The sequence below is a fragment of the Crotalus tigris genome, unplaced genomic scaffold (genome assembly GCF_016545835.1).
Source record: "Crotalus tigris isolate CLP2741 ecotype Arizona unplaced genomic scaffold, ASM1654583v1 scf7180000021611.299338, whole genome shotgun sequence".
NCBI lineage: Eukaryota > Metazoa > Chordata > Lepidosauria > Squamata > Viperidae > Crotalus > Crotalus tigris.
This window is the reverse complement of record NW_024098591.1, coordinates 262,386-290,000: the sequence shown is the minus strand read 5'-3', so window position 1 is coordinate 290,000 and position 27,615 is coordinate 262,386. Positions and strand designations below refer to the sequence as shown.

The 27,615-nt window shown below is 53.1% G+C and overlaps 1 protein-coding gene across 1 annotated transcript in view; it reads left to right on the top strand.

The window, feature by feature from the left end:
- LOC120296838 (SREBF chaperone) overlaps positions 1–27,615 on the top strand; it is a 55,449-nt gene that overhangs the window by 6,756 nt on the left and 21,078 nt on the right. Inside the window, exons 2-14 of the mRNA XM_039318865.1 lie at positions 7,593–7,790; positions 8,674–8,803; positions 9,953–10,110; positions 11,331–11,551; positions 11,930–12,035; positions 13,347–13,519; positions 13,755–13,881; positions 15,503–15,615; positions 17,005–17,099; positions 19,163–19,261; positions 20,045–20,263; positions 24,395–24,816; positions 25,937–26,134. Coding sequence (XP_039174799.1) covers positions 7,669–7,790; positions 8,674–8,803; positions 9,953–10,110; positions 11,331–11,551; positions 11,930–12,035; positions 13,347–13,519; positions 13,755–13,881; positions 15,503–15,615; positions 17,005–17,099; positions 19,163–19,261; positions 20,045–20,263; positions 24,395–24,816; positions 25,937–26,134 — 2,183 coding nt within the window. The 5' untranslated portion in view covers positions 7,593–7,668. The remainder of the gene's footprint in view (positions 1–7,592; positions 7,791–8,673; positions 8,804–9,952; positions 10,111–11,330; positions 11,552–11,929; positions 12,036–13,346; positions 13,520–13,754; positions 13,882–15,502; positions 15,616–17,004; positions 17,100–19,162; positions 19,262–20,044; positions 20,264–24,394; positions 24,817–25,936; positions 26,135–27,615) is intronic.

Below are 27,615 nucleotides of genomic sequence, written 5' to 3'. Positions count from 1 at the left end.
AATATTAATATATGTGTGTTTGTATCTGTGTCTGTCTGTCTCTCATACACACACACACACATATTTATATTTAATTTACACATACTGGTACACATAGATATATAAATACGTGTGTGTGTGTGTACGGCTGCAAATCCCTTTTTTCCAATCCCGTTGTAACTTTGAACGCTTGTGAAGCGAACCGTCGTAAATTGAGGACTGCCTGTATCTTCCCCACGCCTGTCATTCTATGATTGACGTCGTGTCTATTTACTGTCAGAGTTGCTATAAGTCTGCCAGGGAGTACTGTATGTTACAATAATATATATATATGGCATCATCCCTGCGAATCTTGGATTAAACTTTCTTTCAACGTTAGATATCCCTTCGCTTTTCTTAGCGTCTAAACTTTTTGGTTTTGTTTGTTTTACTCCATGTATGCGTGTTAATAGCTAACCGCCGCTCGGCGTGTAAATCAACCCCCCGAGTAAATTATAAGTAAAGGAAGTATTACCTCACGCATATTTTCCTGTCCAAACAAAGGCAGTAATGCGCTATTTATAGGCCTGTTGCCCAAAGGCGTTCGCAACCCCGGTTAGGTTGGTTAATCTGGGTAATCGTGGTTTTCTGCGGAGCGGGATCCGAACTCGCTTCCCCAGTGTTAAAGATGAAACCCGACCCGTGGCATCACGCTTGGATTGATTGCATTTACGATTTGTTTGTGGGTTTCTTTGTTTAAAGTGCTTCATGCACTTTTGAACCTGCGTGCGAGTGTTAAGAAAGGTCGTGAATGCGGTAATTTTTTTTTTTAAGTGTGTAGCAACTCCCTTCCTGCTCTCCCCTCCCAGCACTGATGATGTTCCCTAGTTGGGTGGTGAGACGTCCGCAAGGAAACCTCTCACTCAGTTAGCAACAAGGATTCCACAGTCTTTTTCCCTCCTCCTCCACCACCACCACCTCCTCCTCCTCCTCCTCCTACTACTACTACTACTACTACTACTACTCCCTTCTAGCACTGATGGTGTTCCCTAGTTGGGTCGTGAGACGTCCGCAAGGAAACCTCCCACTCAGATAGCACCAAGGATCCCACAGTCTTTTTCTTCCTCCTTCTCCTCCTCCTCCTCCTTCTCCTCCTCCTCCTCCTCCTCCTCCTACTACTACTACTACTACTACTACTACTACTACTACTACTACTGATGGTGTTCCCTAGTTGGTTCGTGAGACGTCTCCCAAAAAACCACCCAATTTGGAGAGCACCATGGACCCCATAGTCTGTCCTTCCTCTCCTCCTCCTTCTCCTCCCTTGTAGCACTGATGACGTTTCCTAGTTGGGTCACGAGACGTCTGCAAGGAAACCACCCAGCTCAGAGAGCACCAGGGACCCCCTCTGCAAGTTGTTAACTTAAATATCTTCCAGTAAGTTTCCCTTTGGGAAGGGCTCTGTGTGTGTGTGTGTGTGTGTGTGTGTGTGTGTGTTTGTGTCATTTTGTGTGCGTGCGTGCTGCCGTTAGTAATTCAGACCGCAACAATACAATTAATGCCAATAACTAACTTACTCGGGCTTGAGGGATGAGAGGAGAAGCTACACCCTCGTCCAGATCTCCCGATTTAAAAGAAATGAGACCGATTGTATGCAAATCCCATGCACATTTTATGCAAATCTCATGCAAATTGTATGCAAATCGACACACAACATCCCTTTTCTTCCCAAAAGACATCTTTCTCTCTTTTTCAAAGTTCTGCGTTCCCTCCTTTTTTTAAATTTTCTTTTTCTTTTCTTTTTTTGAAAAACTCGTTGTGGGTTGTTAACCGTTGCCGAGGTGTGTCATCAGGAGGGTTGTGTTGCATCAGCTTTGCGATATTCTAGGAGAGGTTGATTTCCCACTTGTGAGCGAGAATGGGAGCTGCCGGATTGAGAACGCGGAGAACCCGATGGGAGTTTTTTGGGCTCACACGGGCGGTCCTCGCTTTACGACCGCGAGCGATCTTGAGCGAAACCTTGGCGGCATTTCTGGCCGCCGTGGTTCAGCCGTTAAGCGGTCGTTAAGTGAATCTGGCTTTCGTGCCCCCCCTGTGTGATCATGCCCCCCCCTACCCTGGGATGCTGTGACCGTCAGAAGTATGAGTCAGTTGCTGAGCAGCTGAAGATTGAACCCCTGACCCCAAGAATGGTGTGTCGGGCATAAGGGGGGGGGAAATGGCTCCGTTGTAACTTTGAACGGTCGTTAAACAAACTGTTATAAATTGAGGACTTTCTGTACAACTAGTCTTCAAGTTATGACGGTTCACTTCGTCCCCTCCTCTCTTTCCTTTCTTCACTTCCTTCTTCCCCTCCTCCTCTTCCTCCCCGCTCCCTCCCTTCCCCATTCTTCCCTCCTCTTCTCCCTTCCTTCCTCCTCCTGCTTCCTTCCTTCTTCCCCTCCTCTTCCTCCCTCCGTTCTCCTTTCCCTCCTTCCCCTCCACCTCCCCTCCTTTCCCCATTTATGTACTCCCCTTCCCTTCTTCCCCTTCTTTCTTCCTCTCCTCTCCTTCACTTCCTTCTTCCCCTCCTCTCCTACCTTCCCTCCTCCCTTCTTCCCCTTCTTTCTTCCTCTCCTTCACCCCCTTCCCCTCCTCCCCCTCTCCCCTGCCTTCCCCATTCACGTACTTCCCTTCTTTCTCTTCTTTCTTCCTTCACTTCCTTCTTCCCCTCCTCTCTCCCTCTCTTCTTCCTCTCATTTTCTTCCTTCCTCCCTCCCTTCTTCCCCATTCATGTACTCCCCTTCTTACCCTTCTTTCTTCCACTCCTTCCTTCCTTCATTCACTTCCTTCTTCCCCTCCTCTCTGTCCTTCCCTTCTGTGCCTCCTCTCCTCCCTCCCTCCCTTCTTCCTCCCTTCCCCTCCCCTGCCTTCCCCATTCATGTACTCTCCTTCCCTTCTTCCCCTTCTTTCTTCCTCTCCTTCCTACCTTCCTTCTTCCCCTCCTCTCCCTCCCCTTCCTCCCTCCCGTCTTCCCCTCCTCTCCTCTCCTTCCTACCTTCACTTCCTTCTTCCCCTCCTTCCCAAACCGAGGGAGCCCCCTCGCCTCCAGGGCGGCTCATTCCTCAGTGCAACATGGTTTACGGCATCCGGAGGAGGGGCGGGGGCAGAAGAGAGAAGAGCAACGGTCACAACGGCGCGAACAAAAAGGGACGTACGTGTTTCACACTTAGCGACCGTCACAGCGTCCCCCTGCGGGCCCACGATTGAAAGTCTGGACGCTTGGCTGCCGACTCGTAGTTATGACGGTCGCAGTGTCCCCGTGTGTGTGTGTGTGTGTGTGTGTGTGTGTTTGTGTGTGCCACGCAATCCCCTTTTTGCGACCTCCGGACAAGCAAACTCAGCGGAGGTCTTAATGACCCAGGTGACTGATTTAACAAATAGCAGGAAAAAAAATTGCCCAAAGACTGGGTTTTGTTTTTTTTAAAGAGAAGGGGGTTGGACTAGATGACCTCCCAGGTCCCTTCCAACTCTGATACTCTACGATTCTGTCAGGGTCTCCTGCTTGAGCAGGAGGCTGGACTAGATGACCTCCAAGATCCCTTCTTTTATTCTACGATTCTGCAGGCAGGGTCTCCTGCAGGAGCAGGGGGTTGGACTAGATGATCTTTGTGGTCCCTTCCAACTCTGATACTCTATGATTCTGTAAGGGTCTCCTGCTTGTGCAGGGGATTGGACTGGATGACCTTTAGGGTCCCTTCTTTTATTCTATGATTCTGTAGGCAGGGTCTCCTACAGGAGCAGGGGGCTGGACTAGATGACCTTTAGGGTCCCTTCCAAATCTGTCCTATGATTCTGTCAGGGTCTCCTGCTTGAGCATGGGGCTGGACTAGATGATCTCCGAGGTCTCTTCCAAGTCTGTCCTTCCATGATTCTGTCAGGGTCTCCTGCAGGAGCAGGGGGTTGGACTAGATGATCTTTGTGGTCCCTTCCAACTCTGATACTCTATGATTCTGTCAGGGTCTCCTGCTTGAGCAGGGGGCTGGACTGGATGACCTCCAGGGTCCCTTCTTGTATTCTACGATTCTGTAGGCAGGGTCTCCTGCGGGAGCAGGGGGTTGGACTAGATGACCTCCGAGGTCCCTTCCAAGTCTGTCCTTCCGTGATTCTCCTGCCTGCGCACGGGGCTGGACTAGATGGCCTCCCAGGTCCCTTTCCACATGCATTCAGAATTCATCCTCTCCTTCGCCCTCTCTCGTCCCTTCCCTGTCCCTCTTGTCCTTCTGCCTGTTTCCCAAGGCTGTGTTTTTGTTGCCGTTTGCGACAAAGGCACACACCCAGAGGCGGTTGAAGGCTGTGCTGATAACACAAATGCGTTCCTCCAGAGAGATAGTTGCGTGTTTTGACCTTCCTCCCTTGCTTTGACCGGCCACCCGTCCTTCAGAAACTGTTCATTTTTGGGCACAGTTGCCACACCATATGAGTTGTGTGATCCTGGAATCCTTGGGCTGGACGGGACCTTGGAGGTCATCCAGTCCAACCCCCTGCTCGAGCAGGAGATTCTTACAGAGTCATAGAAGGACAGAGTTGGAAGGGACCCTGGAGGTCATCTAGTCCAACCCCGGGCTCAAGCCAGAGCCCCTGACAGAATCACAGAATGACAGGGTTGGAAGGGACCTCGGAGGTCATCTAGTCCAACCCCGGGCTCAAGCCGGAGACCCTTATAGAATCATAGAATTGGAAGGGATATCGGAGGTCATCTAGTCCATCCCCCTTCCCAAGCAGGAGACCCTGACAGAATCACAGAATAACAGAGTTGAAAGGGACCTTGGAGGTCATCTAGTCCAACCCGTTGCTCAAGCAGTAGACCCTGACAGAATCATAGAATAACAGAGTTGAAGGGGATCTTGGAGGTCATCTAGCCCAACCCCCTGCTCAGGCTGGAGACAGAATCATAGAAGGGGAGTTGGAAGGGACCTCAGAGGTCATCTAGTCCAACCCCGGGCTCAAGCCGGAGACCCTTACAGAATCATGGAAGAATAGAGTTGGAAGGGATCTTGGAGATCATCTAGTGCAACCCCGGGCTCAAGCCGGAGACACTTATAGAATCACAGAACGACAGAGTTGGAAGGGACCTTGGAGATCATCTAGTCCAACCCTCTTCCCAAGCAGAATCATAGAATAATGGAGCTGAAAGGGATCTCGGAGGTCATCTAGTCCAACGCCGGGCTCAAGCTGGAGACCTTTACAGAATCATGGAAGAATAGAATTGGAAGAGATCTTGGAGGTCATCTAGTCCAACCCCCTGCTCAAGCCGGAGACCCTGACAGAATCACAGAATGACAGAGTTGGAAGGGACCTCGGAGGGTCATCTAGCCCAACCCCCTGCTCCAGCCGGAGACCGTGACGGAATCATAGAATGACGCAGTGGGAAGGGACCTCGGAGGTCATCTAGTCCAGCCCCCCCCTGCCCGAGCAGTCGACCCTGACAGAATCACGGAATGACAGAGTTGGAAGGGACCTCGGAGGGTCATCTAGCCCAACCCCCTGCTCCAGCCGGAGACCGTGACGGAATCACAGAATGACGCAGTGGGAAGGGACCTCGGAGGTCATCTAGTCCAGCCCCCCCCCCTGCCCGAGCAGTCGACCCTGACAGAATCACGGAATGACAGAGTGGGAAGGGACCGTGGAGGTCGTCTAGTCCAACCCTCCTGCTGGCTGGGGGGATTCTGGGCGTCGAAGTCCATCCCCTCTTAAAGCAGGCCGGCTGGGGGATTCTGGGAGCGGACGTTCACCCGGCTTCCCGTGGCTGCGAGGGAGCCACCCGAGCGCCTCGTGAACAACTTTGATTTGTTGTTGCCAAGAAAGGTGTTAGACGCGCCCTGTCTGATTCATTTCTTCGATGTGCTCGTAGTGATAAGATCAGCTGGCTGAGTATAAATTAGCCTGCTGTAATTAGGACGTAATGTACGGTATAACTTTCCGCCCTCGGCGTTAAAGCGGGATTTCCGGGAGAATCCGCTTTGCGGGGCCAAGGGCAGCGAACACCCCACAAAGGAAAGGAAAAGAAAGGCAAGGGGAGGAAAGGAAACAGGAAGGAAAGGGAAGAGGGAGAGAGCAAAGGAAGGGAAGGGAAGGGAAAGAAAGAGGGGAAAAAAGGAGAGAGAGGGAAGGGAAGGGAAGAGGAAAAAGGAGAAGGGGAAGGGAAGAAAGAGGAAAGAGGAGAGAAAGCAAGGAAGGAAGGAAAAAAAGGAAGGGAAGGAAAGGGACAAGGGAAGGAAGGAAGGAAAGAGGAAAAGAAAAGGAAGGAAGGAAAGATAAGGGGAAATGGGGAGAAAGGAAATGAAAGGAAGGTGGGAAAGAGGAAAGGAGAAATGAAAGCGGAAAGGAAAGAGGGAAAGGAAAGAAGAGAATGGAGAAAGGAAAGGAAGGAAGGAGGGAAAGGAAAGGAGAAAGGAAAGAAAGGAAAAAGGAAGGAAGGAAAGGAAAAAGAAAGGAGAAAGGGAAGGAAGGATGGAAAGCAAAGGAAAAGGAAAAAGGAAGGAAAAAAGAAAAAGAAAGGAAAGGAAGAAGGAGGGAAAGGAAAGAAAAAAAGGAAAGGGGAAAGAGGAATAAGGAAGAAAGGAAAGGAGGAGGGAAAGGGAAGGAAGGAAAGGAACGAGAAAAAGGAAAGAAAGGACAAAGAAAAGGGAAAAAAGGGGGAGAAAGGAAAGAGGACAGGAAGGAAGGAAAGAAAGGAAGGAAAGAAAGAGGAAAAAGAAAGAAAGGAAAAGAAAAGGAAAGAAAGGAAGGAAAGAGGAAAAAAGGAAAGGAAAAGGCAAGAAAGGAAGGAAGGAAAGAGGAAAAAAGGAGAAAGGAAAGGAAAAGGAAGGGAAGAGGGAAAGGGAAGAAAGGGATGAAAGGAAAGAGGAAAAGGAAAGGAAATGGGAAAGAAAAGGAAGGAAAGAGGGAAAAGGAAAGAAGAGGAAAGAGGAAAAAAAGGAAAGGAAAAGGAAAGAAAGGAAGGAAGGAAAGGAAAAAAGGAGAAAGGAAAGGAAAAGGAAGGGAAGAGGGAAAGGGAAGAAAGGGATGAAAGGAAAGAGGAAAAGGAAAGGAAATGGGAAAAAAAGGAAGGAAAGGGAAAAGGAAAGAAAAGGAAGGAAAGAGGAAAAAAGGAAAGGAAAAGGAAAGAAAGGAAGGAAGGAAAGGAAAAAAAGGAGAAAGAAAAGGAAAAGGAAAGAAAGGAAGGGAAGAGGGAAAAGGAAGAAAGGGATGAAAGAAAAGAGGAAAAGGAAAGGAAATGGGAAAGAAAAGGAAGGAAAGAGGAAAAGGGAGAAAGGAAAGAGGACAGGAAGGAAGAAAGGAAAGGAAGGAAGGAAAAGGGAGCAGAGGAGAGGAGAAGCGAGCGAGGGAAGGGAGGAATGGTGAGAGGGAAGGAAGATAGAGGATCGTTTCCCCCCCCCACGCTGCCATTCTCACTTCAGACGGCCTGCGCCTTTCCCCCCCCCCGTGTGTTTGTGTGTGTGTGTGTGTGTGTGTGTGTGTGTCCCTTCAAAGTGTCGCGAAGGGGTCGGTCGGCCGTCAGCCCGAGGAACCGACGAGCGCTCTCGTTGCCGGCTCCCTCGCGGGCAACCTCCCCTTCGACCGTCTCACCTCCCGCTTGGCTTTCGCCGCAGGGCGTTTCGCACTCGGCACCCCGGAGGCCCGGAGCCATGGCCGCGAGCTGACCCGGCACCCCGGACCGGGCTGAGGATGAGCTGCACTGCGTCCCTGCGAGGGAAGATCTCCGGGGCCTTCTACCAGCACGGCTTGCGCTGTGCCTCCTGCCCGATTCCCATCATCCTCTTCACCGGACTCTGCGTCCTGGCCTGCTGGTGAGAGGCCTGGGGGATTCTGGGAGTCGAAGTCCATCCCTCTGAAAGCAGGCCGGCTGGGGGATTCTGGGAGTCAAAGTCCATCCCTCTGAAAGCAGGCCGGCTAGGGGATTCTGGGAGTTGAAGTCCCCCCCCTTAAAGCATGCCTGGTTGGGGGATTCTGGGAGTTAAAATCCTCCATTTAAAGCATGGTGGTTGAGGGATTCTGGGAGTTGAAGTCCCCCCTCTTAAAGCATGCCGGCTGGGGGATTCTGGGAGTTAATATCCACTCCTCGTAAAGTTTGTTGACTGGGGGATTCTGGGAGTTAAAGTCCTACAGTCTTAAAGCATGGAGACTGGGGGATTCTGGGAGTTGAAGTCCTCCCCCCTGTTAAAGCATGCCGGCTGGGGGATTCTGGGAGTTAATATCCACCCCTCTTAAAGTTTGTTGACTGGGGGATTCTGGGAGTTGGTCCCCCCCTTAAAGCATGCCGGCTGGGGGATTCTGGGAGTTAATATCCCCCCCCTCTTAAAGTTTGTTGACTGGGGGATTCTGGGAGTTGAAGTCCCCCCCCTCTTAAAGCATGGCTGGCTGGGGGATTCTGGGAGTGGAAGTCCTCCTTTCTTAAAGCATGGAGAGTGGGGGATTCTGGGAGTTAAAGTTCTCCATTTAATGCATGCCGGCTGGGGGATTCTGGGAGTTGAAGCCCCCCCCCTCTTAAAGCAGGCTGGCTGGGGGATTCTGGGAGTCAAAGTGCATCCATCTGAAAGCAGACCGGCGGGGGGATTCTGGGAGATGAACCTGACCGAGTTCCAGGCCTTTAAGTGAGAAAGGCCACTTTGGACTCTTCCTGAACCTTGGACCGGCCTCGTGGAGTTGAATGCCGCTTTCCCTCCCTTGCAGCTACCCGTTGCTCAAGCTCCCGCTTCCTGGCACGGGGCCCGTGGAGTACACCACCCCGGTGAAGGACTACTCCACGCCTCCCCCCTTCCCGGCCGGCCAGCAAGGAGAGCCCAGCGAGCGCCCCGACGGGGTAGGTAGGAGGAACGACCGAGCAGTGTTGAATCGTCGTTGTATCTCGAGAGCGTCACGTTCTCTGAGCTTGGAGGGAGGGGGGGTTTGGTGTCTTCTTGCAGACGTTTCGGGACCCAACTAGGGAATGTCATCAGGGTGGGAAGGAAGAAAGGAGCTCTGTTCTTCTCCTCCACCTTCTCCTCCTCCTCCTCCTCCTCCTCCTCCTCCTCCTGTATTTCTCCCCTTCTTCTATACGTCTCCTTTTCTTCCTCCTGTACTTCTCTCTTCCTCTCCTCCTCCTCCCCTACTTCTCCCCTTTCTACGCCTCCTCCTGTACTCCTCCTACTCCTCCCGTCTTTCCCCTCTTCTTGCTCCTCCTGTACTTCTCTCCTCCTCCTCCTCCTTCTGTTCTTCTCTTCCTGTACTTCTCTTCCTCCTGTATTTTACCTCTCCTCCTTCTCTTCCTCTACTCCTCCTGTATTTCTCTCCTCCCCTCCCCTTTCTACTCCTCCTCCTGTACTTCTCCTCCTCCTCCTCCTCCTCCTCCTGTATTTCCCCTCTTCTTGCTCCTCCTGTACTTCTCTCCTCCTCCTCCTGTATTTTACCCCTCCTACTTCTCTTCCTCTACTCCTCCTGTATTTCTCTCCTCCTCCTCCCCTACTTCTCCCCTTTCTATTCCTCCTCCTGTACTCCTCCTACTCCTCCCGTATTTCCCCTCTTCTTGCTCCTCCTGTACTTCTCTCCTCCTCCTCTTCCTGTATTTTACCCCTCCTCCTTCTCTTCCTCTACTCCTCCTCTTGTATTTCTCTCCTCCTCCCCCTACTTCTCCCCTTTCTACTCCTCCTCCTGTACTTCTCCCATATTTCCCCTCTTCTTGCTTCTCCTGTACTTCTCCTCCTCCTCCTGTATTTTACCCTTCCTCCTTCTCTTCCTCTACTCCTCCTCCTGTATTTCTCTCTTCCTCCTCCTCATGTACTTCTATCCTCCTCCTTCTCCTCCTCCCCCTCCAGAGATACAATTCCAATCTTGCAAACTCGATGGACCTAACGTTAGAATCAAATGGAATTAGCTCCTCGCGATGTTGTTTTCCCTCTCTCCGGTCTACCTTGCAAAGCTCACCCTATTCACCCCCCGTCGTATTTGTGTGTGTGTCTTTTCTCTCCTCCAGTACTCCGGAGCCCCCGTGGCCTACATCCAACAGGTCCTGGTGAAAGCCACCGTTTCCCCGTGGCCGAAGACCTTCCTGCCCATCGACGTCTTCCGCTCTCCGCTTGCCCGGGTCTTCCAGCTGGTGGAGGAAATCCGCAACCACGTTTTGCAAGACGGGTACGTCAGAAAACGAGGACCTCCTTCTCGGTGCTTCCTCTCTTCACACACACAAACACACACACACACACACACACACTCCCAGCAGGGACACAAAAAAGGACATTTGATGGAGAGGTGGCTGTTTTGTAGGTGGTCCTTGTTTGGCGACCACAAAGGCGCCCTGAATCTCTGTTGCTATGCAAAGCATTTGCCGAGTCAGTTTGGCTCCTGTGTTTCGCTGCCTCCCTTGCCAACGTTGTGAAGTGAACCCCTCCCGTCATTAAGCGAATCACCCAGGTTATTAAGGGAATCGGGCGGAAGGCCACCCGAGGGGATCATGTGACCTACATCCCTCCTCCAGGACGCCGCAACCGTCATAACTACGAGTCAGTTGCCCAGGGTCTGAATTTTGATCAGCTAAGCCTGGGGAGGCTGCGACGGTTGTAAGGAGGAGGAACGGCTGTAAGTGGCGTTTTCTGGGGCCGTGGCAAGTCCAAATGGTTGCATCCTTCCAGCCTGGAGGAATTTTATTTGGCCGACAGGGTGTAAGATTTAGCATCCCAAGATGTGGGTGGTTTTCCAGGCCTTGTATTCCTTCCTTCTTTCCTTTCCTTTTTCCTCTTCTTCCTTCCTTCCTTCCTTCCTTCCTTCCTTCCTTCCTTCCTTCCCTTTTTCCTCTCCTTCCTTCCCTCCCTCTCTCCCTCTGTCCTTCCATCTTTCCCAATCTTTTTTCTCTCCGTCCTTCCATCCTTCTTTCTTCCCTCCCTCCCTCCGTCCTTCCATCCTTCCCAACGTTTTCCTCTCCATCCTTCCATCCTTCCTCCCCTTTTTCCTCCCCTCCCTCTCTCCATCCTTCTTTTTTTCTCTCCTTCCTTCCCTTCCTTCCTTTCCTCCCTCCCTCTCTCCCTCCCTCCTTCATTCCCACCCCTTTTCCTCTCCTTTCCTCCCTCCCTTTCCTCTCTCCCTCACTCCCTCTGTCCTTCCATCCTTTCCACCCTTTTTCCTCTCCTTCCTTCCTTCTTTCCTTCCTTCTCACTCCCTCCGTCCTTGCTTTCCTTTTTTTCTTGAATCAAAGCTGTCAATTTAGCCATCTCTCGCTAACTCCATCAAGTTTTTTTTCCAGTTGTGGGACTCAAAGTATCCTATTTTTGTGTGTAGCGTTGCTGCCATCGACATATATCATACAATCCTTGCTCGTTTGACGTCATGTTTTCTCCCTTCTCTCTTTCGGCGTCCAGTTCCCGGATTCAAAGTTTGGACGACACCTGCCTTCAAGTGACCGATCTCTTGCCCGGCTTGAAGAAACTTCGGGGTCTGCTCCCCGAACATGGCTGCCTTCTTCTCTCCCCGGCGAATTTTTGGCAGAACGACCAGGAGCGTTTCAGCGCCGATCCCGATATCATTAAAACTGTACACCAGCACGAGCCCAAGACCTTGCAGACGTCGGCTACGCCAAAAGGTTGGGATGGCTGAACCTTGCAGGACTTTGGCGACCACGTAGGCACCATTCCAGACTGGCTGAAGATGCTGGGAGTTGAAGTCTACCCTTGAGAAGACAAGTGGAGTGACCCGTTCTTCTCAACCTCCGCAATACGGGTGGACCTCAAATCCCAGCATTCCCCCAACCGGCCAAGCCAGTTGAAACCCACCCAGCTTAAGGTTGCAGAGTTTGAGAAACACTGGGAGAGACAGAGGGATATCAAGGACCATTCACCAGTCTTTGAACGGCGTTTCCCGATCCCCAAGCCTGTCCTTCGAGACGGATGCTTGTGTCACCCGATTCACGGCTTGGTGTCCTTCCCACTCACCTCCTGTGTTTTTCTCCTGGTGTCTTCAGATCTCCTGTTCGGCGTGCCGGGAAAGTACAGCGGGGTGAATCTCTACAACCGGAAGCGAGTGGTTGTCTACGCCATCACTTTGGGTCTCCGGCATTATGACGCGAGGTGAGTTGCCTTCCGAGACTGGGACATATGCTGAAGAAACTTTTTGACTAGGTGGGACCTTCCTCGTGGGGTTCTCCCCCTGTCATGTGGTGGGGTATTCGATTCTTAAAAATCCACATTTTGGAGGGTTTGTCCCTGATTGGACTAGCCTCAGCCACATCTAAGTCAGATTTTATACTCTAGCAATTCAGGTTAAGACCTCAAGTTACGACCGTGCCCATCCTGGTTGTAACTCGTGACGGCCGTAAAATGGGTAGGTCGTGGGAGCTGACGACCATTATATCGTTCAGCGAATCATTGCGGTCGTGAAGCAAATCGATGGTTTGCTGTGGTGCGCTATTCCGCAAACTGGAACTCCTCAAGTTCCGACTTTAATGGAATCTGGTTGCAACTCGGGACAGTCATAAAATGGAGAGATTGTGTGACTGTACGAGTTTTTTTCCCTGAGGTCGTTAAGTGAATCAATGTGGTCATTAAGCAAAGCGATGATCGGCTTTGGCAAAAACTGAAAGCCCAAGTAGTCCTCAAGTTATGACGGTAACGGACTCTTCCCATCGTGGTTCTGACTCGTGACACTTATAAAATGGTTGGGTTCCGTGACTTAAGGTTTTTTTTTCTGGCAGTCGTTAAGTGAATCATTGCGGTCCTTAAGCGAAACAATGGTTTGCTATGGACGTGGATGATTTCTCCCCAAAACTGGAAATGCAGCTAGTCCTCAAGTTACGACTGTAAAGAAATCTGCCCAATACATTGATGGCTCGTGTCGGTCATGAAACGGCTGGGCTGCCTGACTGTGATGGTCTTTAAATGAATCACTGCAGCGAAGCAATGGTTTGTGATGACGTGTTTCCTGAAAAACGGAAAGAAATGCCCGTTTTCAGCGGGAATGTCTCGGAATGCGGTAACGTGACCGCCGGACGCTGCATACGGACGTTCCATTCACTTCCAGCGGGCCATTCTAGGCCTGGGACTCCGAGGCCTAGAACGGATTCCCGGAAGTGGCAACCATGCACTTCCAGTGGGCCGTTCTAGGCCTGGGAGTCCTCCCAGCCTCCGAGGTCTAGAATGGACTTCCGGAAATGGCATCCATGCACTTATGGCAGGCCGTTCTAAGCCTGGAATGCCGCCTTCAGCCCTCCAAGGCTTAGACTGGACTTCCGGAAGCAGTATGCATTCAGCCGGTTCTCCGTACTCAGCCAGATTTAGCTACCGATTCCGCCGAACTGGTGCGAACCAACTGAATCCCACCACTGCCCTCCCCCCATGCCTTGTGGATGATGGGACCTCTTGCTTGCTTGCTCCCCGGTCCAGGTTTCTCGCCAGCCTCCGCTCACGGCTGACGCTGCTACATCCCAGCGCCAATAGCAGCCTCCAGGAACATCAGATGATCCACGTCCATTTTAAGGAAGAAATCGGCGTTGCCGAACTCATCCCGCTGGTGACCACCTACGTCATCCTCTTCGCTTACATCTACTTCTCCACGCGTAAGTCTCGCGTAAACGTAGTGGCCGTCCGGGCTCAGGACAGGCAATGCTTTAAGAGGGGAGGACGTCCACTCCCAGAATCCCCCAGCTGGCATGCTTTAAGACGGGAGAACTTCCACTCCCAGAATCCCCCAGCCGGCATGCTTCAAGAGGGGAGGACTTCAACTCTCCGAATCCTGTTCTGCCTCTCTTACTCGAAGGCTGACGGGTAATTTTGTTCGTTTTCCTTCTCCAGGCAAGATCGACATGGTGAAATCCAAGTGGGGTCTGGCTTTGGCGGCCATCGTGACGGTGCTCAGCTCCCTGCTCATGTCTGTCGGGCTGTGCACGCTCTTCGGCCTCACACCGACGCTCAACGGAGGGTAGGTTGCTGAAAAAGGAGTTCCGGGCTGAACCGCGGCGAGACGGATACTGTGAGCAGGTTCCGGATGGAGATATCCCTCTCTATTCTATTTCAGTGATGGCGAACCTTTTAGAGACTGAGTGCCCAAACTGCAACCCAAAACCCCCTTATGCATCGTCGGGTGCCGGGTGGGCGTGGCCCATTGGGTGGGCGTGGCTGCCGTGGTAGCGGCAGACTGGGTGGGACTATCAATCAATCAATTCCAACTTTACAAGATCTTTTTTTTTCCCGCGAGAAGTTGAAATTGATTAAACCTTTTTTTTTTTTTTGCACACGGCGGCGGAGGCCTAAAGCGAAAAGGTTTTATAAAACCCAGCTGAAGGCCTAGGACTGGGGCGACAGTGCGCGTGTCCACAGAGAGGGCTCTGAGTGCCACCTCTGGCACCCGTGCCGTAGGTTCGCCACCACTGGTCTCTTTAAATCCGGGAGTCCTTCATCCCCGTCACATCTTTATGGAAACCGATTCCATTAAAGCTCTCTCTGTAGCTGAAAGATTGTGGGGTCCTTGGTGGTCTTGGCGCTGGGTGGTGTTCTTCCAGATGTTTCATGACCATACTAGGGAACGTCATCAGTGCTAAAAGGGAGCCGGGGGTGTGGAGAGAAGGAGGAGGAGGAGGAAAAGGACTGTGGGGTCCTTGGTGCTCTCTGAGCTTGGTGGTTCTCTTGCCGACATCTCATGACCCTATTAGGTAACGTCATCAATGCTAGAAGGGAGAGGGGTTTGCCAGGATGAGGGGGAAGAGGAGGAGGACTCTGGGGTCCTTGGTGCTCTCTGAGCTTGGTGGTTTTCTTGCAGATGTTTTAGGACCCAATGAGGGAATGTCATCAATGTTAGAAAGGAGTTGGGTGTATGGACAGGAGAAGGACTGTGGGATCCTTGGTGCTCTCTGAGCTGGGTGGTTTTCTTGTCGACGTTTCATGACCCAACTAGGTAACACCATCAGTGCTAGAAAGCAGTGGGTTTTGTGGAGAGGAGGAAGGAAGGAGGAGGAGGAGGAGGAGGAAGAGAGAGAGGAGGACGACAACGAGAACAGTGGGGTCTTTGATGCTCTCTGAGCTTGCAGACATTTCATGATCGTACTAGGTAACACCATCAGTGCCAGAAGGGAGTTGGGTTAGTGGAAAGGACGAGGAGTGTCAGCAGTGGGCAAACACGCTCGTGCGTGCTCCATTTAACTGAACTGCGCATGTTGCTCGTGCGGATGGAAGAGAGCTCATGCGCTTGCCGGCCGCTCATGTGGAACCATCCCCTTCCCCTCTGCCGATCCGCAAAACCGAAAAATTTGGGAAACTCCACTTTAGCTCTTCTGTTCGTTGATGTGCAGACCACCGTAGAACGAGCTCCTGGCGGACATTTACGGACACCGAGACATCCGTTGTTTAGTTTTCCAACGTCTGTGCGAGTTTAAACATCTGGAAATGGCTGCTCCCAACTTTATTTGTGTTTTGCAAATCATCTTGAGAAAAATGTGTCAGTTCTTTTGTCTGACAACGGCAAGTCATTCCTTTTTCCTCCCAGCTTGTTCCGGGCCGGAGTTTTTCCACGTTTGGTTTAGCTTCCGTATCCCTTTTCCTTCCAGGGAGATTTTCCCCTACTTGGTGGTTGTGATCGGCATCGAGAACGTGTTGGTTCTCACCAAATCGGTGGTGTCCACGCCGGTCGACCTGGAAGTGAAGCTGCGCATCGCGCAAGGTACATAAAAGGGTGGTGTTTTTTGTCCTTGAAGAGGTTTCGCTCCTCACCCCGAGAAGCTTCCTCATGTTCTGACTAACAGTTCAGTTCTTCCCCCTGAACTGGAGAAGGAAAAACAGACTCCTCTTGAAAACACACCTTTTAGACGTTGTCCCGGAAAAAGATGGTAAGAACTCGGCTGAGATAGGCTGGCTTTGTCGAGCATAATTGGCAGAATTCATTCTGCGATTCCCCAAACCAGGGGTGATCACCAGCCTTAACCTTGCTACCGTTTTGGGGTGATCGCCGGCTGTAACCTCGACACCATTTCGGGGTGATCACCGGTTTTAACCTCACTACCATTTTGGGGTGATTGTCGGCCTTAACCTCGCCTACTCTTTCGGGTTGATTGCCAGTCGTAACCTCGTCACTGTTTCGGGATGATCGTCGGCCGTAATCTCGACACTGTTTTGGGGTGATCACCAGCTTAACCTCGCCACAGTTTCACGGTGATCACCGGCCTTAACCTCACCACCATTTCGGGTGATCACCAGCCTTAACCTCACCTTTTCGGCGTGATCACCGACCTTAACCTTGCCACAGTTTCACAGTGATTATCGGTCTTAACTTCATCACTATTTCGAGATGATTGCCAGCCTTAGCCTCGCACTTTTTCGGGGTGATCGCCAGCCTTAACCTCGCCCCCATTTCGGGGTGATTGCCTGCCTTAACCTCGCCATTGTTTCGGGGTGATTGTCTGCTTTAAACTCACCACCGTTTCGGGGTGATTGCCAGCCTTAGCCTCACCACTTTTTCGGGGTGATCGCCAGCCTTAACCTCACCACCCTTTCACGGTGATTGCCTGCCTTAACCTCGCCACCGTTTTGGGGTGATTGCCAACCTCACCACTTTTTCGGGGTGATCGCCAGCCTTAACCTCGCCACCATTTCGGGGTGATTGCCAGCCTTAGCCTCGCCATTTTTTCGGGGTGATCGCCAGCCTTAACCTCGCCACCCTTTCACGGTGATTGCCTGCCTTAACCTCGCCATTGTTTCGGGGTGATTGTCTGCTTTAAACTCACCACTGTTTCGGGGTGATTGCAAGCCTTAACCTCACCACCGTTTCGGGGTGATCGCCGGCCTTAACCTCTCCATTTTTGGAGGGTGATCACTGGCCTTAACCTCGCCACAGTTTCACGATGATCACCGGCCTTAACCTCGCCACCATTTCGGGGTGATCGCCAGCCTTAACCTCGCCACCATTTTGGTGCGATTGCCGGCCTTAACCTCGCCACCATTTCGGTGCGATTGCCAGCCTTATCCTCGCCACCATTTTGGTGCGATTGCCAGCCTTATCCTCGCCACCATTTTGGTGCGATTGCCAGCCTTATCCTCGCCACTCTCTTTCCAGGTCTGAGTAACGAGAGTTGGTCCATCATGAAGAACATGGGCACCGAGTTGGGGATCATTCTGATTGGCTATTTCACCTTCGTCCCGGCCATCCAGGTAATGGGAGGGGCTGGGAGAGCCTTCTGAGGTACGGGTAATCCTCAGCTTACGGTCATTCGTTTAGCGCCCGAAGTTCCGACGACGCTTCCGAGGAGCGCCCGGCACCAACGTCCTCTTCTTCTCATATCCCCTCTCTTATATCTAAAAATAAGTCCAAAAAGTCTCATTGTTTTCGTCCTTATAACGCATGAAAAATAGCTCAACCAGACCTCATCAACCCTGTATTCGGTCTCTCAAGATGGATTCCACGGGCCTCTGCAGCCTTGGCAACGTGACAACTTGTGGACTTTGTGTACTTCAACTCCCAGGATCCTACGACTTGTGGGTTTTAACTCCCAGAATGCCACGACAGACTTGTGGGCTTCAACGTCCAGAATTCTGCAGCTCGTGGACTTCAACCCCCAGAATTCCTCAGCTAGCATGGCTGGCTGAGGAATTCTGGGTATTGAAGTCCACAGATCGTAAAGTTGTCAAGCTTGGCCCAACTCACAGGGAAAGTCAATTTTCTTTCTCTCTCTCTCTCTCTCCCTCTCTCTCTCTCTCTCTTCCATTCTCTCTCCCATGTTCTCTTTCTCATTCTGATTCTTACTCTTTCGCTCTCCCTCTCTCGCTCTCCTTTTTCCCTTTCTCTCTTCCTCTCCTTTCTCTGTCTTTCTCTCTTTCATTCTCTCTGCCTTGTTCTCCCATTCTGATCCTCTTTCTCTTTCATTCTGTCTCCTTTCTCTCTTTCATTCTCTCTCACTCGTTCTTTCCCATTCTGATTCTCTTTCTTCCTTCTTTTCCTCTCTCCCTCGTTCTCTCTCTCTTTTCTCTCCCTTTCCCTTTCTCTCTCTTGTTCTCTCTCGTTCTGATTCTTTCTCTTTCATTCTGTGTCTCTCTTTCACTTTCCCCCTCTCCCTGTTTCTCTCTCACTCTTTCCCTCTCTCGTTTTCTCTCTCATTCTGATTCTTTCTTTCATTTTGTCTCTCTTTCTCCCTCTTTTCTCTCCCTTTTCCTCTCTCTTTCATTCTGTCTCTCTCTTTCTCCCTCTTTTCTCTCCCTTTCCCTCTTTCTCTTTCATTTTCTCGTTCTCTTTTTCATTCTGTCTCTCCCTTCTCTTTCTTTCCTTCTCCCTCTTCTTTCATTCTCCCCCCCTCTCTCATTCTTTCTGTTTCTGTTTCATTCTGTTTCTCTCTTTCACTCTCCCTCTCCCCCTCTTTCTCTTTCACTCTTCCTCTTTCTTTCATTCTCCCTCATTTTCTCTCTCATTCTGATTCTTTTCTCTTTCATTCTGCCTGTCCCCCTCCTTTCTTTCCCTGTTTCTCTTCCTCTTTTCTCTGCCTCTCTCATTCATTCTCTCTCGTTCTCTCTCTCATTCTGATTCTCTTTCATTCTGTCTCTCCCTTCTCTTTCCCTCTCTCTCCTTTTCTCTTTCATTCTCCCTCGTTCTCATTCTGATTCTGTTTCTCTTTCATTTTGTCTTTCCCTCTTTCTCCCTCTTTTCTCTCCCTTTCCCTCTCTTTCTTTCATTCTATCTCTCCCTCTTTCTCCCTCTTTTCTCTCCCTTTCCCTCTTTCATTCTCTCTTGTTCTCTCTTTCATTCTGTCTCTCCCTTCTCTCTCTCTTCCTCCCTCTTCTTTCATTCTCCCTCGCTCTCTCTCTCATTCTTTTTCTCTTTCATTCTGTTTCTCTCTTTCACTCTCCCTCTCCCCCTCTTTCTCTTTCACTCTTCCTCTTTCATTCTCCCTCATTTTCTCTCTCATTCTGATTCTTTTCTCTTTCATTCTGTCTGTCCCCCTCCTTTCTCTCCCTGTTTCTCTTCCTCTTTTCTCTGCCTCTCTCATTCACTCTCTCTCGTTCTCTCTCTCATTCTGATTCTCTTTCTCTTTCATTCTGTCTCTCCCTTCTCTTTCCCTCTCTCTCTCCTTTTCTCTTTCATTCTCCCTCGTTCTCATTCTGATTCTCTTTCATTTCTCTCTCTCTCTCTCTCTCTCCCTCTCTCCCTCTTCCTCTTTCTCTCTCCCCCCAAAACCATCTCCTTGGTCTCTCTCCCATCTTCTCTCCTCTCTCGTCCTTTCCAGGAGTTCTGCCTTTTCGCCGTGGTGGGCCTGGTCTCCGATTTTTTCCTCCAGATGTTCTTCTTCACCACCGTCCTGTCGATTGACATCCGTCGGATGGAGGTAAAACGGGAGGCGGGGAACCGACTCCGAAGATCTGTCCGTTTAGAGAGATCTAGCAAGGGATCAATACGGTTGTCAGGGGTAGGACTTGGTAGGGTGATCTCCATAACGATCTCGGAAATGGTAGGGTTACCTGCCTGAGCAGGGGGTTGGACTCGATGACCTCCAAGGTCCCAACTTTATTATTATTATTGTTATTGTTATTCGTTAAATGTGAGCCAGCTGTGTGCGGTGACAATCACAAAAGCCAACACCACCCTGGGCTGCATTCACAGAGGGACAGAATCAAAACCCCATGAAGTGTTCCTGTCACTTTACAACACCTTGGTTAAGACCTTGAAATGCTGCCTCCAGTTTTATCCTTAAAAATATTCTAATATTCTAATAAACTATAGGCCGCAAATACGACGTATTCTAGAAAAGATGTTGAGAGACTTTGGAAAGAGCGCAGAGAAGAGCAACAAAGACGATTAGGGGGCTGGAGGCCAACAGAAGAGGCTGGAAAAACCGTTTGTCTGAAACGGTACAGGGTTTCCTGCCTGAGCAGGGGGCTGGACTAGATGTTCTCCAAGGTCCCTTCCCACTCTTTTATTCCATGTTTTTTGTCTCCTGCTTGAGCAGGGGGCTGGACTAGATGACCTCCAAGCTCTCTTCCCACTCTTTTATTCCATGATTTTTGTAAGGGGCTCCTGCCTGAGCAGGGGGCTGGACTAGATGACCTCCAAGGTCCCTTCCGACTCTGTCCTTCTGGATTTCTGACCTGCCGTTTTTTTCCTTCCTCAGCTGGCCGATCTCAACAAACGGCCCCCCGCCGAAGCCTGCCTCCCGCCCCCCAAGCTCGGCGCCCGCGGCCTGCGGTACGAGCGCCAGCCGGCTATGCGCCCGGCTACCATGCATACCATCAACCTCCAGACCTCGTCTCTGCGTAACCTCCGTCTGCCCAAAAGGCTGAGGGTGGTCTACTTCTTCGCCCGGACTCGACTGGCCCAGAGGATCATCATGGTACGGGTCTCCGGCGGGCAGAGGGGAAAGGGGAGGGGGATCCAGGCCCCATAGAGCAGAGTTCCGCATCCCTGGAAGGGGGAGGGGAAGAGCGGATGGTTTTTTGGGAGAAGCCAACACACGCTCGGGCCTACGAGCCCCATTCCTCGCGGGGAGGTGCCCTAAACGTGGCCCGGTTGTTAATAGGCCATGGACTGGGAGGTGATTGTGGCCCGCAGGTTTCGGACCCCTGCCACAGAGTCCTCTGCATGAAGGGCCGGTTGCCCACCTTTGCAACTTTCGAGTCTTATCGCGACGGTGGAATTAGGACCGGGAAGGGACTCTTAGGCACGGACCCTTCGCCTCCCGCCTCCGCCTATTTATGACCAGCTTTCCTCCTCGGCTGGCCGTCCCCCAGCCGTTTTCCCTGGCTAATGCCCGTTCTCCTCCCCAGTGGTGGGATTCAAAAACCTGAACAACCGGTTCTCTTATTGGAGGCAGACTTCTGGAAATGGCATCCATGCACTTCCGGCGGGCCGTTCTAGGCCTGGGAGGCCTTCTCCAGGCCTCCCAGGCCTAGAACAGACTTCCGGAAGTGGTATCCGCGCACTTTCAGCAGGCTGTTTTAGGCCCGGGGAGCCTCCACCAGGCATCCGAGGCCTAGAACGGATTTCGGGAAGTGGCATCCATACACTTGCGGCCGGCTGTTCTAGGCCTGGGAGGCCTTTTGCAGGCCTCTGAGGCCTAGAAGGGACTTCCGGAAGTGGCATCCATGCACTTCCAGCGGGCTGTTCTAGGCCTGGGAGTCCTTCTCCAGGCCTCCCAGGCCTACAATGGATTTCCAGAAGTGGCATCCATGCATTTCCAGCGGGCTGTTCTAGGCCTCGGAGTCCTTCTCCAAGCCTCCCAGGCATAGAATGGACTTCCGGAAGTGGTATCCGCGCACATTCAGCAGGCCGTTCTAGGCGTGGGAGCCTCCACCAGGCCACCGAGGCCTAGAACGGATTTCGGGAAGTGGCATCCATGCACTTCCGGCGGGCCGTTCTAGGCCTGGGAGGCCTTTTGCAGGCCTCTGAGGCCTAGAAGATACTTCCAGAAGTGGAATCCATGCATTTCCAGCGGGCCATTCTAGGCCTGGGAGTCCTTCTCCAGGCTTCCCAGGCCTAGAATGGACTTCCGGAAGTGGTATCCGCGCACTTTCAGCAGGCCGTTCTAGGCCTGGGAGCCTCCACCTGGCCTCCCAGGCCTAGAACGGACTTCTGGAAGTGGCATCCATGCACTTCCGGCCGGCCGTTCTAGGCCTGGGAGGCCTTTTGCAGGCCTCTGAGACCTAGAAGGGACTTCCGGAAGTGGCATCCATGCACTTCCGACGGGCCGTTCTAGGCCCGGGAGTCCTTCTCCAGGCCTCCCAGGCCTAGAATGGACTTCCAGAAGTGGCATCCATGCACTTCCGGCTGGCCGTTCTAGGCCTGGGAGGCCTGGAGAAGGACTCCCAGGCCTATAACGGACTTCCAGAAGTGGTATCCATGCACTTCCGACGGGCCGTTCTAGGCCTGGGAGTCCTTCTCCAGGCCTCCCAGGGCTAGAATGGACTTCCAGAAGTGGCATCCATGCATTTCCAGCGGGCCGTTTTAGGCCGGAGTCCTTCTCCAGGCCTCCCAGGCCTAGAATGGACTTCCGGAAGTGGTATCCGTGCACATTCAGCAGGCCGTTCTAGGCCTGGGAGCCTCCACCAGGCTTCCCAGGCCTAGAATGGACTTCCAGAAGTAGCATCCATGCACTTCCGGCCGGCTGTTCTAGGCCTGGGAGGCCTTTTGCAGGCCTCTGAGGCTAGAAGGGACTTCCGGAAGTGGCATCCACGCACTTCCGGCAGGCCATTTTTGGCCCGGAGAGCCTCCACCAGGTGTCTGAGGCCTAGAACGGATTTCAGGAAGTGGCATCCATGCACTTCCGGCCGGCCGTTCTAGGCCTGGGAGGCCTTTTGCAGGCCTCTGAGGCCTAGAAGGGACTTCCGGAAGTGGCATCCGTGCACTTCTGGCGGGCCATTCTAGGCCTGGGAGTCCTTCTCTAGGCCTCCCAGTCCTAGAACGGACTTCCAGAAATGGCATCCACGCACTTCCAACAGGCCGTTCTAGGCCTGGGAGCCTCCACCAGGCCTCCAAGGCTTAGAACAGACTTCGGGAAGTGGCATCCATGCACTTCCGAGGGGTCGTTCCCCCATTTGCCGAGGCATCCTTAGCCCCGGGGCAAAGGGTGCCTCGGCGAATGGGACAGGCCGAAAGGCGTGGGGTGGAGGGCCAAGGGCCCTGTTGGCCAGGGAGAACAGGGAGGGGAGGGGCCAGGGGAGGAAGAGGAAAGCTGGCTATCAATGGGCGGAGGCAGGAGGCGAAGGGGGCGTGGGCAAAGGTCCCCTAGACCCATTTGGATTCTCCAGAAATGAGGGGAGGGGCCCTTCCGAAGGGCTGGGGAAGTGGGGTACAGGTAGTCCTCGACTTTACGACGGGTTGCTTAGCGACCGGTTGAAGTTACGACGGACGTCCCTGGAGGTTAGAGATAGGCTGGGGCATTCTGGGAGTTGAAGTCCCCCCCTCTTAAAGCATGCCGGCTGGGGGATTCTGGGAGTTGAAGTCCACCCATTAAAGCATGCCGGCTGGGGAATTCTGGGAGTTATAGTCCATCCCTCTTAGAGCATGCCGGCTGGGGCATTCTGGGATTGGAAGTCCTCCCCCTTAAAGCATGCCGGCTGGGGGATTCTGGGAATGGAAGTCCTCCCCTCTTAAATCATGCCGGCTGGGGGATTCTGGGAGTTGTAGTCCTCTCTTAAAGCACACCGGCTGGGGGATTCTGGGAGTTGTAGTCCCCCCTCTTAAAGCATGCTGGTTGGGGCATTCTGGGAGTTGAATTCCATCCATTAAAGCATGCCGGCTGGGGCATTCTGGGAGTTGAAGTCTTCCCCTCTTAAAGCAGACCGGCTGGGGGATTCTGGGAGTTATAGTCCATCCCTCTTAGAGCATGCCGGCTGGGGGATTCTGGGAGTTGAAGTCCACCCATTAAAGCATGCCGGCTGGGGGATTCTGGGAGTTATAGTCCATCCCTCTTAGAGCATCCCGGCTGGGGCATTCTGGGAGTTGAAGTCCACCCATTAAAGCATGCTGGCTGGTGGATTCTGGGAGTTATAGTCCATCCCTCTTAGAGCATGCCAGCTGGGGAATTCTGGGAGTTGAAGTCCACCCATTAAAGCATGCCGGCTGGTGGATTCTGGGAGTTGAAGTCTCCCACCCTTTTAAAGCAGGCCGACTGGGGGATTCTGGGAGTGGAAGTCCTCCCCCCTTAAAGCATGCCGGCTGGGGGATTCTGGGAGTTGAAGTCCATCCATTAAAGCATGCCGGCTGGGGGATTCTGGGAGTTATAGTCCATCCCTCTTAGAGCATGCCGGCTGGGGCATTCTGGGAGTTGAAGTCTTCCCCTCTTAAAGCAGGCCGGCTGGGGGATTCTGGGAGTTGAAGTCCCCCCCCTCTTAAAGCAGGCCGACTGGGGGATTCTGGGAGTGGAAGTCCTCCCCCCTTAAAGCATGCCGGCTGGGGGATTCTGGGAGTTGAAGTCCACCCATTAAAGCATGCCGGCTGGTGGATTCTGGGAGTTATAGTCCATCCCTCTTAGAGCATGCCGGCTGGGGGATTCTGGGAGTTGAAGTCCCCCCCCCTTTTAAAGCAGGCCGACTGGGGGATTCTGGGAGTGGAAGTCCTCCCCCCTTAAAGCATGCCGGCTGGGGGATTCTGGGAGTTGAAGTCCATCCATTAAAGCATGCCGGCTGGGGGATTCTGGGAGTTATAGTCCATCCCTCTTAGAGCATGCCGGCTGGGGCATTCTGGGAGTTGAAGTCCCCCCCCCTCTTAAAGCATGCCGACTGGGGGATTCTGGGAGTGGAAGTCCTCCCCCCTTAAAGCATGCCGGCTGGGGGATTCTGGGAGTTGAAGTCCACCCATTAAAGCATGCCGGCTGGGGGATTCTGGGAGTTATAGGCCATCCCTCTTAGAGCATGCCGGCTGGGGGATTCTGGGAATCGAAGTCCCCCCTCTTAAAGCATGCCAGCTGGGGGATTCTGGGAGTCGAAGTCCTTCAGGGACTGCTATAACCTTGTCTCCCCCACAGACTGGGACCGTGGTCTGGATCGGCATCCTGGTTTACACCGACCCAGCGGGCTTCCGCCTCTACCTGGCTTCCCAGGTCACGGAGCAGAGCCCCCTGGGCGACGCCGGTCTGCCCGTGCTGCCGGTCCCTGGTGAGGTCCTTCCAACCGGGGACGCCAAGTTATCCCTCTCGGTCTTCCCGGCGGACGCCGGGCGGCCGCCTCCGCCGCCCTTGTTGGAGAACCTGACGTCGGAGTCGGCGCGGCGGCGGGCGGCGGGGCGCCGTGCCGAGGAGCCGCTGAACGCCAGGAGCCGGGGTCACCCGGAGGTGGGCTCCACGGCGGAAGTGACCTGGGGGGCCGAGGACGAGGAGCTGTGGAGGAAGCTGTCCTTTCGGCATTGGCCCTCGCTGTTCGGCTACTACAACATCACCCTCGCCAAACGGTGGGTCCCGGCTGCTCTCCGAGCTGGGAGGGTTTGCGTGCCGACGTTTCACGACCCAACTAGGGAACGTCCTCAGGGCGAGAAGGCAGGTGGAGGAGGAGGACTGTGAGGTCCTTCCCCTTCCTCCTTCTCCATCCACTCCTTCCTCCCCATTTCCTTCCTTCCATTCGTCCGTCCTTCCCCCATCAGTCTCCTTCCTGCCTCCCTCTCTTCCTCTCCTTCCTATTTTCTTTCCTTTCTCCCTCCCCATTTCCTGCCACCATCCTTCCTTCCTCCCTCCATCTCCTTCCTCCTTCTTTCCCTCCTTTCCTTCCTGTTTCCTTCCTTCTTCCCCAATTCCTTCCTTTGTCCTTCCTTCCGCCGTCCATCCCTCCTTCCTCCCTCTCTCCCTCCTTTCCTTCCTATTTCCTTCCTTCCCCATTTACTTCCTTCCGTTGTCCATCTTCTTCCTCCCTCTCCTTTCCTTTCCTTATTTCCTTTCTTCCTCTCCATTTCCTTCCACCATCCTTCCTTCCTTCCGCCCTCCATCTCCTTCCTCCCTCTCTCCCTCCTTTCCTTCCTATTTCCTTCCTTCTTTCCCATTTCCTTCCGCTGTCCATCTCCTTCTTCCCTCTCCTTTCCTTTCCTTCTTATTTCCTTTCTTCCCCACTTCCTTCCACCATCCTTCCTTCCTTCCGCCCTCCATCTCCTTCCTCCTTCTCTCCCTCCTTTCCTTCCTATTTCCTTCCTTCTTCCCCATTTCCTTACTTCCAGCCTCCTTCCTTTTTCCATCCATCTCCTTCCTCCCTCTCTCCCTCCTTTCCTTCTTACTTCCTTTCTTCCTCCCCATTTCCTTTCTTCCACCGTCCTTCCTTCCACCGTCCATCTCCTCCCTCCCTCTCCTTTCCTTCCTATTTCCTTCCTTCTTCCCCATTTCTTTCCTTCCACCCTTCCGCCGTCCATCTCCTTCCTTCTTCCCTCTCTCCCTCCCTCCTTTCCTTATTTCCTTTCTTCCTCCCCATTTCCTTCCTTCCATCCGTCCTTCCCCTGTCCATCTCCTTTCCGTAGCTCCCAGAATTCCCTTGGGGAGGGGTGTCTCCTCCTCCTCCTCTTCCTCCAATCAGCTCTTCCCCTTCTCCAGGTACATCAGCATCCTTCCGGTCATCCCCGTCACCCTCTACCTGGATCCCCAAGAGGCTTTGGAGGCACGTCACCCCCACGAAGCCAGCCGGTACCCCTCCCCCTCCTCCTCCTCGGGCGTCGTAAGAGCGGAGCAAGCTGACCGGCTGGCCGACGAGAAGCCCAAAGGACACACCCCCCGCGACGTCACCCTGTATAAGTGAGTGTGATACGGTTGCGCTGCAACTGTCGGCGTCCCGGTCAGTTTCCCGCCTTCTGTCCTTCCGAGGTCCGTAAAATGAGGACCGAGATTGCGGGGGGGGGGGGCAAATAGGCCGACTCTTCAAAGCACTGTGAAGCCGTATAGAAGTCTGAAGTGTTATCGCTAGCGGGGCGTCTTGAGCTTCCCAGCGAACGTGGACGCCGGGATCCCGAGCGCGCCTCCATGGTCTGAATCCAATTTGCCACCCTCAGCGGCTTCCCGTTGTTCTGGCCTCTGCCCTGTCATAGTTTCTCGACGTAACGGCCACAATTCAGGCCCAGGTTTCTGTCGTCTAGTGAGGTGTGCCCGGTGGTGGGATTCGAACACCTAAACAACCGGTTCTCTTCTTGGATGCAGGCCTGGGCCTCCGCGGCCTAGAACGGATTTCCGGAAGTGGCATCCATGCACTTCCGGCGGGCCGTTCTAGGCCTGGGAATCTCCAGACTCCGAGGAATAGAACGGAGTTCCGGAAGTGGCATCCACGCACTTCCGGCGGGCTATTCTAGGCTTGGGAGCCTCCTCCAGGCTTCCGAGGCCTAGAACAGAGTTCAGGAAGTGGCATCCACACACTTCCGATGGGCCGTTCTAGGCCTGGGAGGCCTCCTCCAGGTTCTGACACCTAGAACGGAGTTCCAGAAGTGGCATCCACGCACTTCTGGCGGGCTGTTCTAGGCCTGGGAGCCTCCTCCAGGCCTCTGACACCTAGAATGGAGTTCCAGAAGTGGCATCCATGCACTTCTGGTGGACTGTTCTAGTCCTGGGAATCTCCTCCAGGTTCTGAGGCCTAGAACGAAGTTCCAGAAGTGGCATCCATGCACTTCTGGTGGACCGTTCTAGGCCTGGGAATCTCCTCCAGGCTCCGAGGCCTGGAACGGCATTCCGGAAGTGGAATCCACACACTTCCGGTGGGCTGTTCTATGCCTGGGAGTCTGCTCTAGGCTCTGAGGACTAGAACGGAGTTCCAGAAGTGGCATCCACGCACTTCCGGCGGGCTGTTCTAGGCCTGGGAGGCCTCCTCCAGGCTCTGACACCTAGAACGGAGTTCCAGAAGTGGCATCCATGCACTTCTGGTGGACCGTTCTATTCCCGGGAATCTCCTCCAGGCTCCGAGGCCTGGAACGGCGTTCCGGAAGTGGCATCCATGCACTTCCAGCAGGCTGTTCTTGGCCTGGGAGTTTGCTCCAGGCTCCGAGGCCTAGAACGGAGTTCCAGAAGTGGCATTCACGCACTTCCGGTGGGCCGTTCTAGGCCTGGGAATCTCCTCCAGGCTCCGAGGCCTGGAACGGAGTTCCAGAAGTGGGATCCACGCACTTCCGGTGGGCTGTTCTATGCCTGGGAGTCTGCTCCAGGCTCTGAGGACTAGAACGGAGTTCCAGAAGTGGCATCCACGCACTTCCGGCGGGCTGTTCTAGGCCTGGGAATCTCCTCAAGACTCCAAG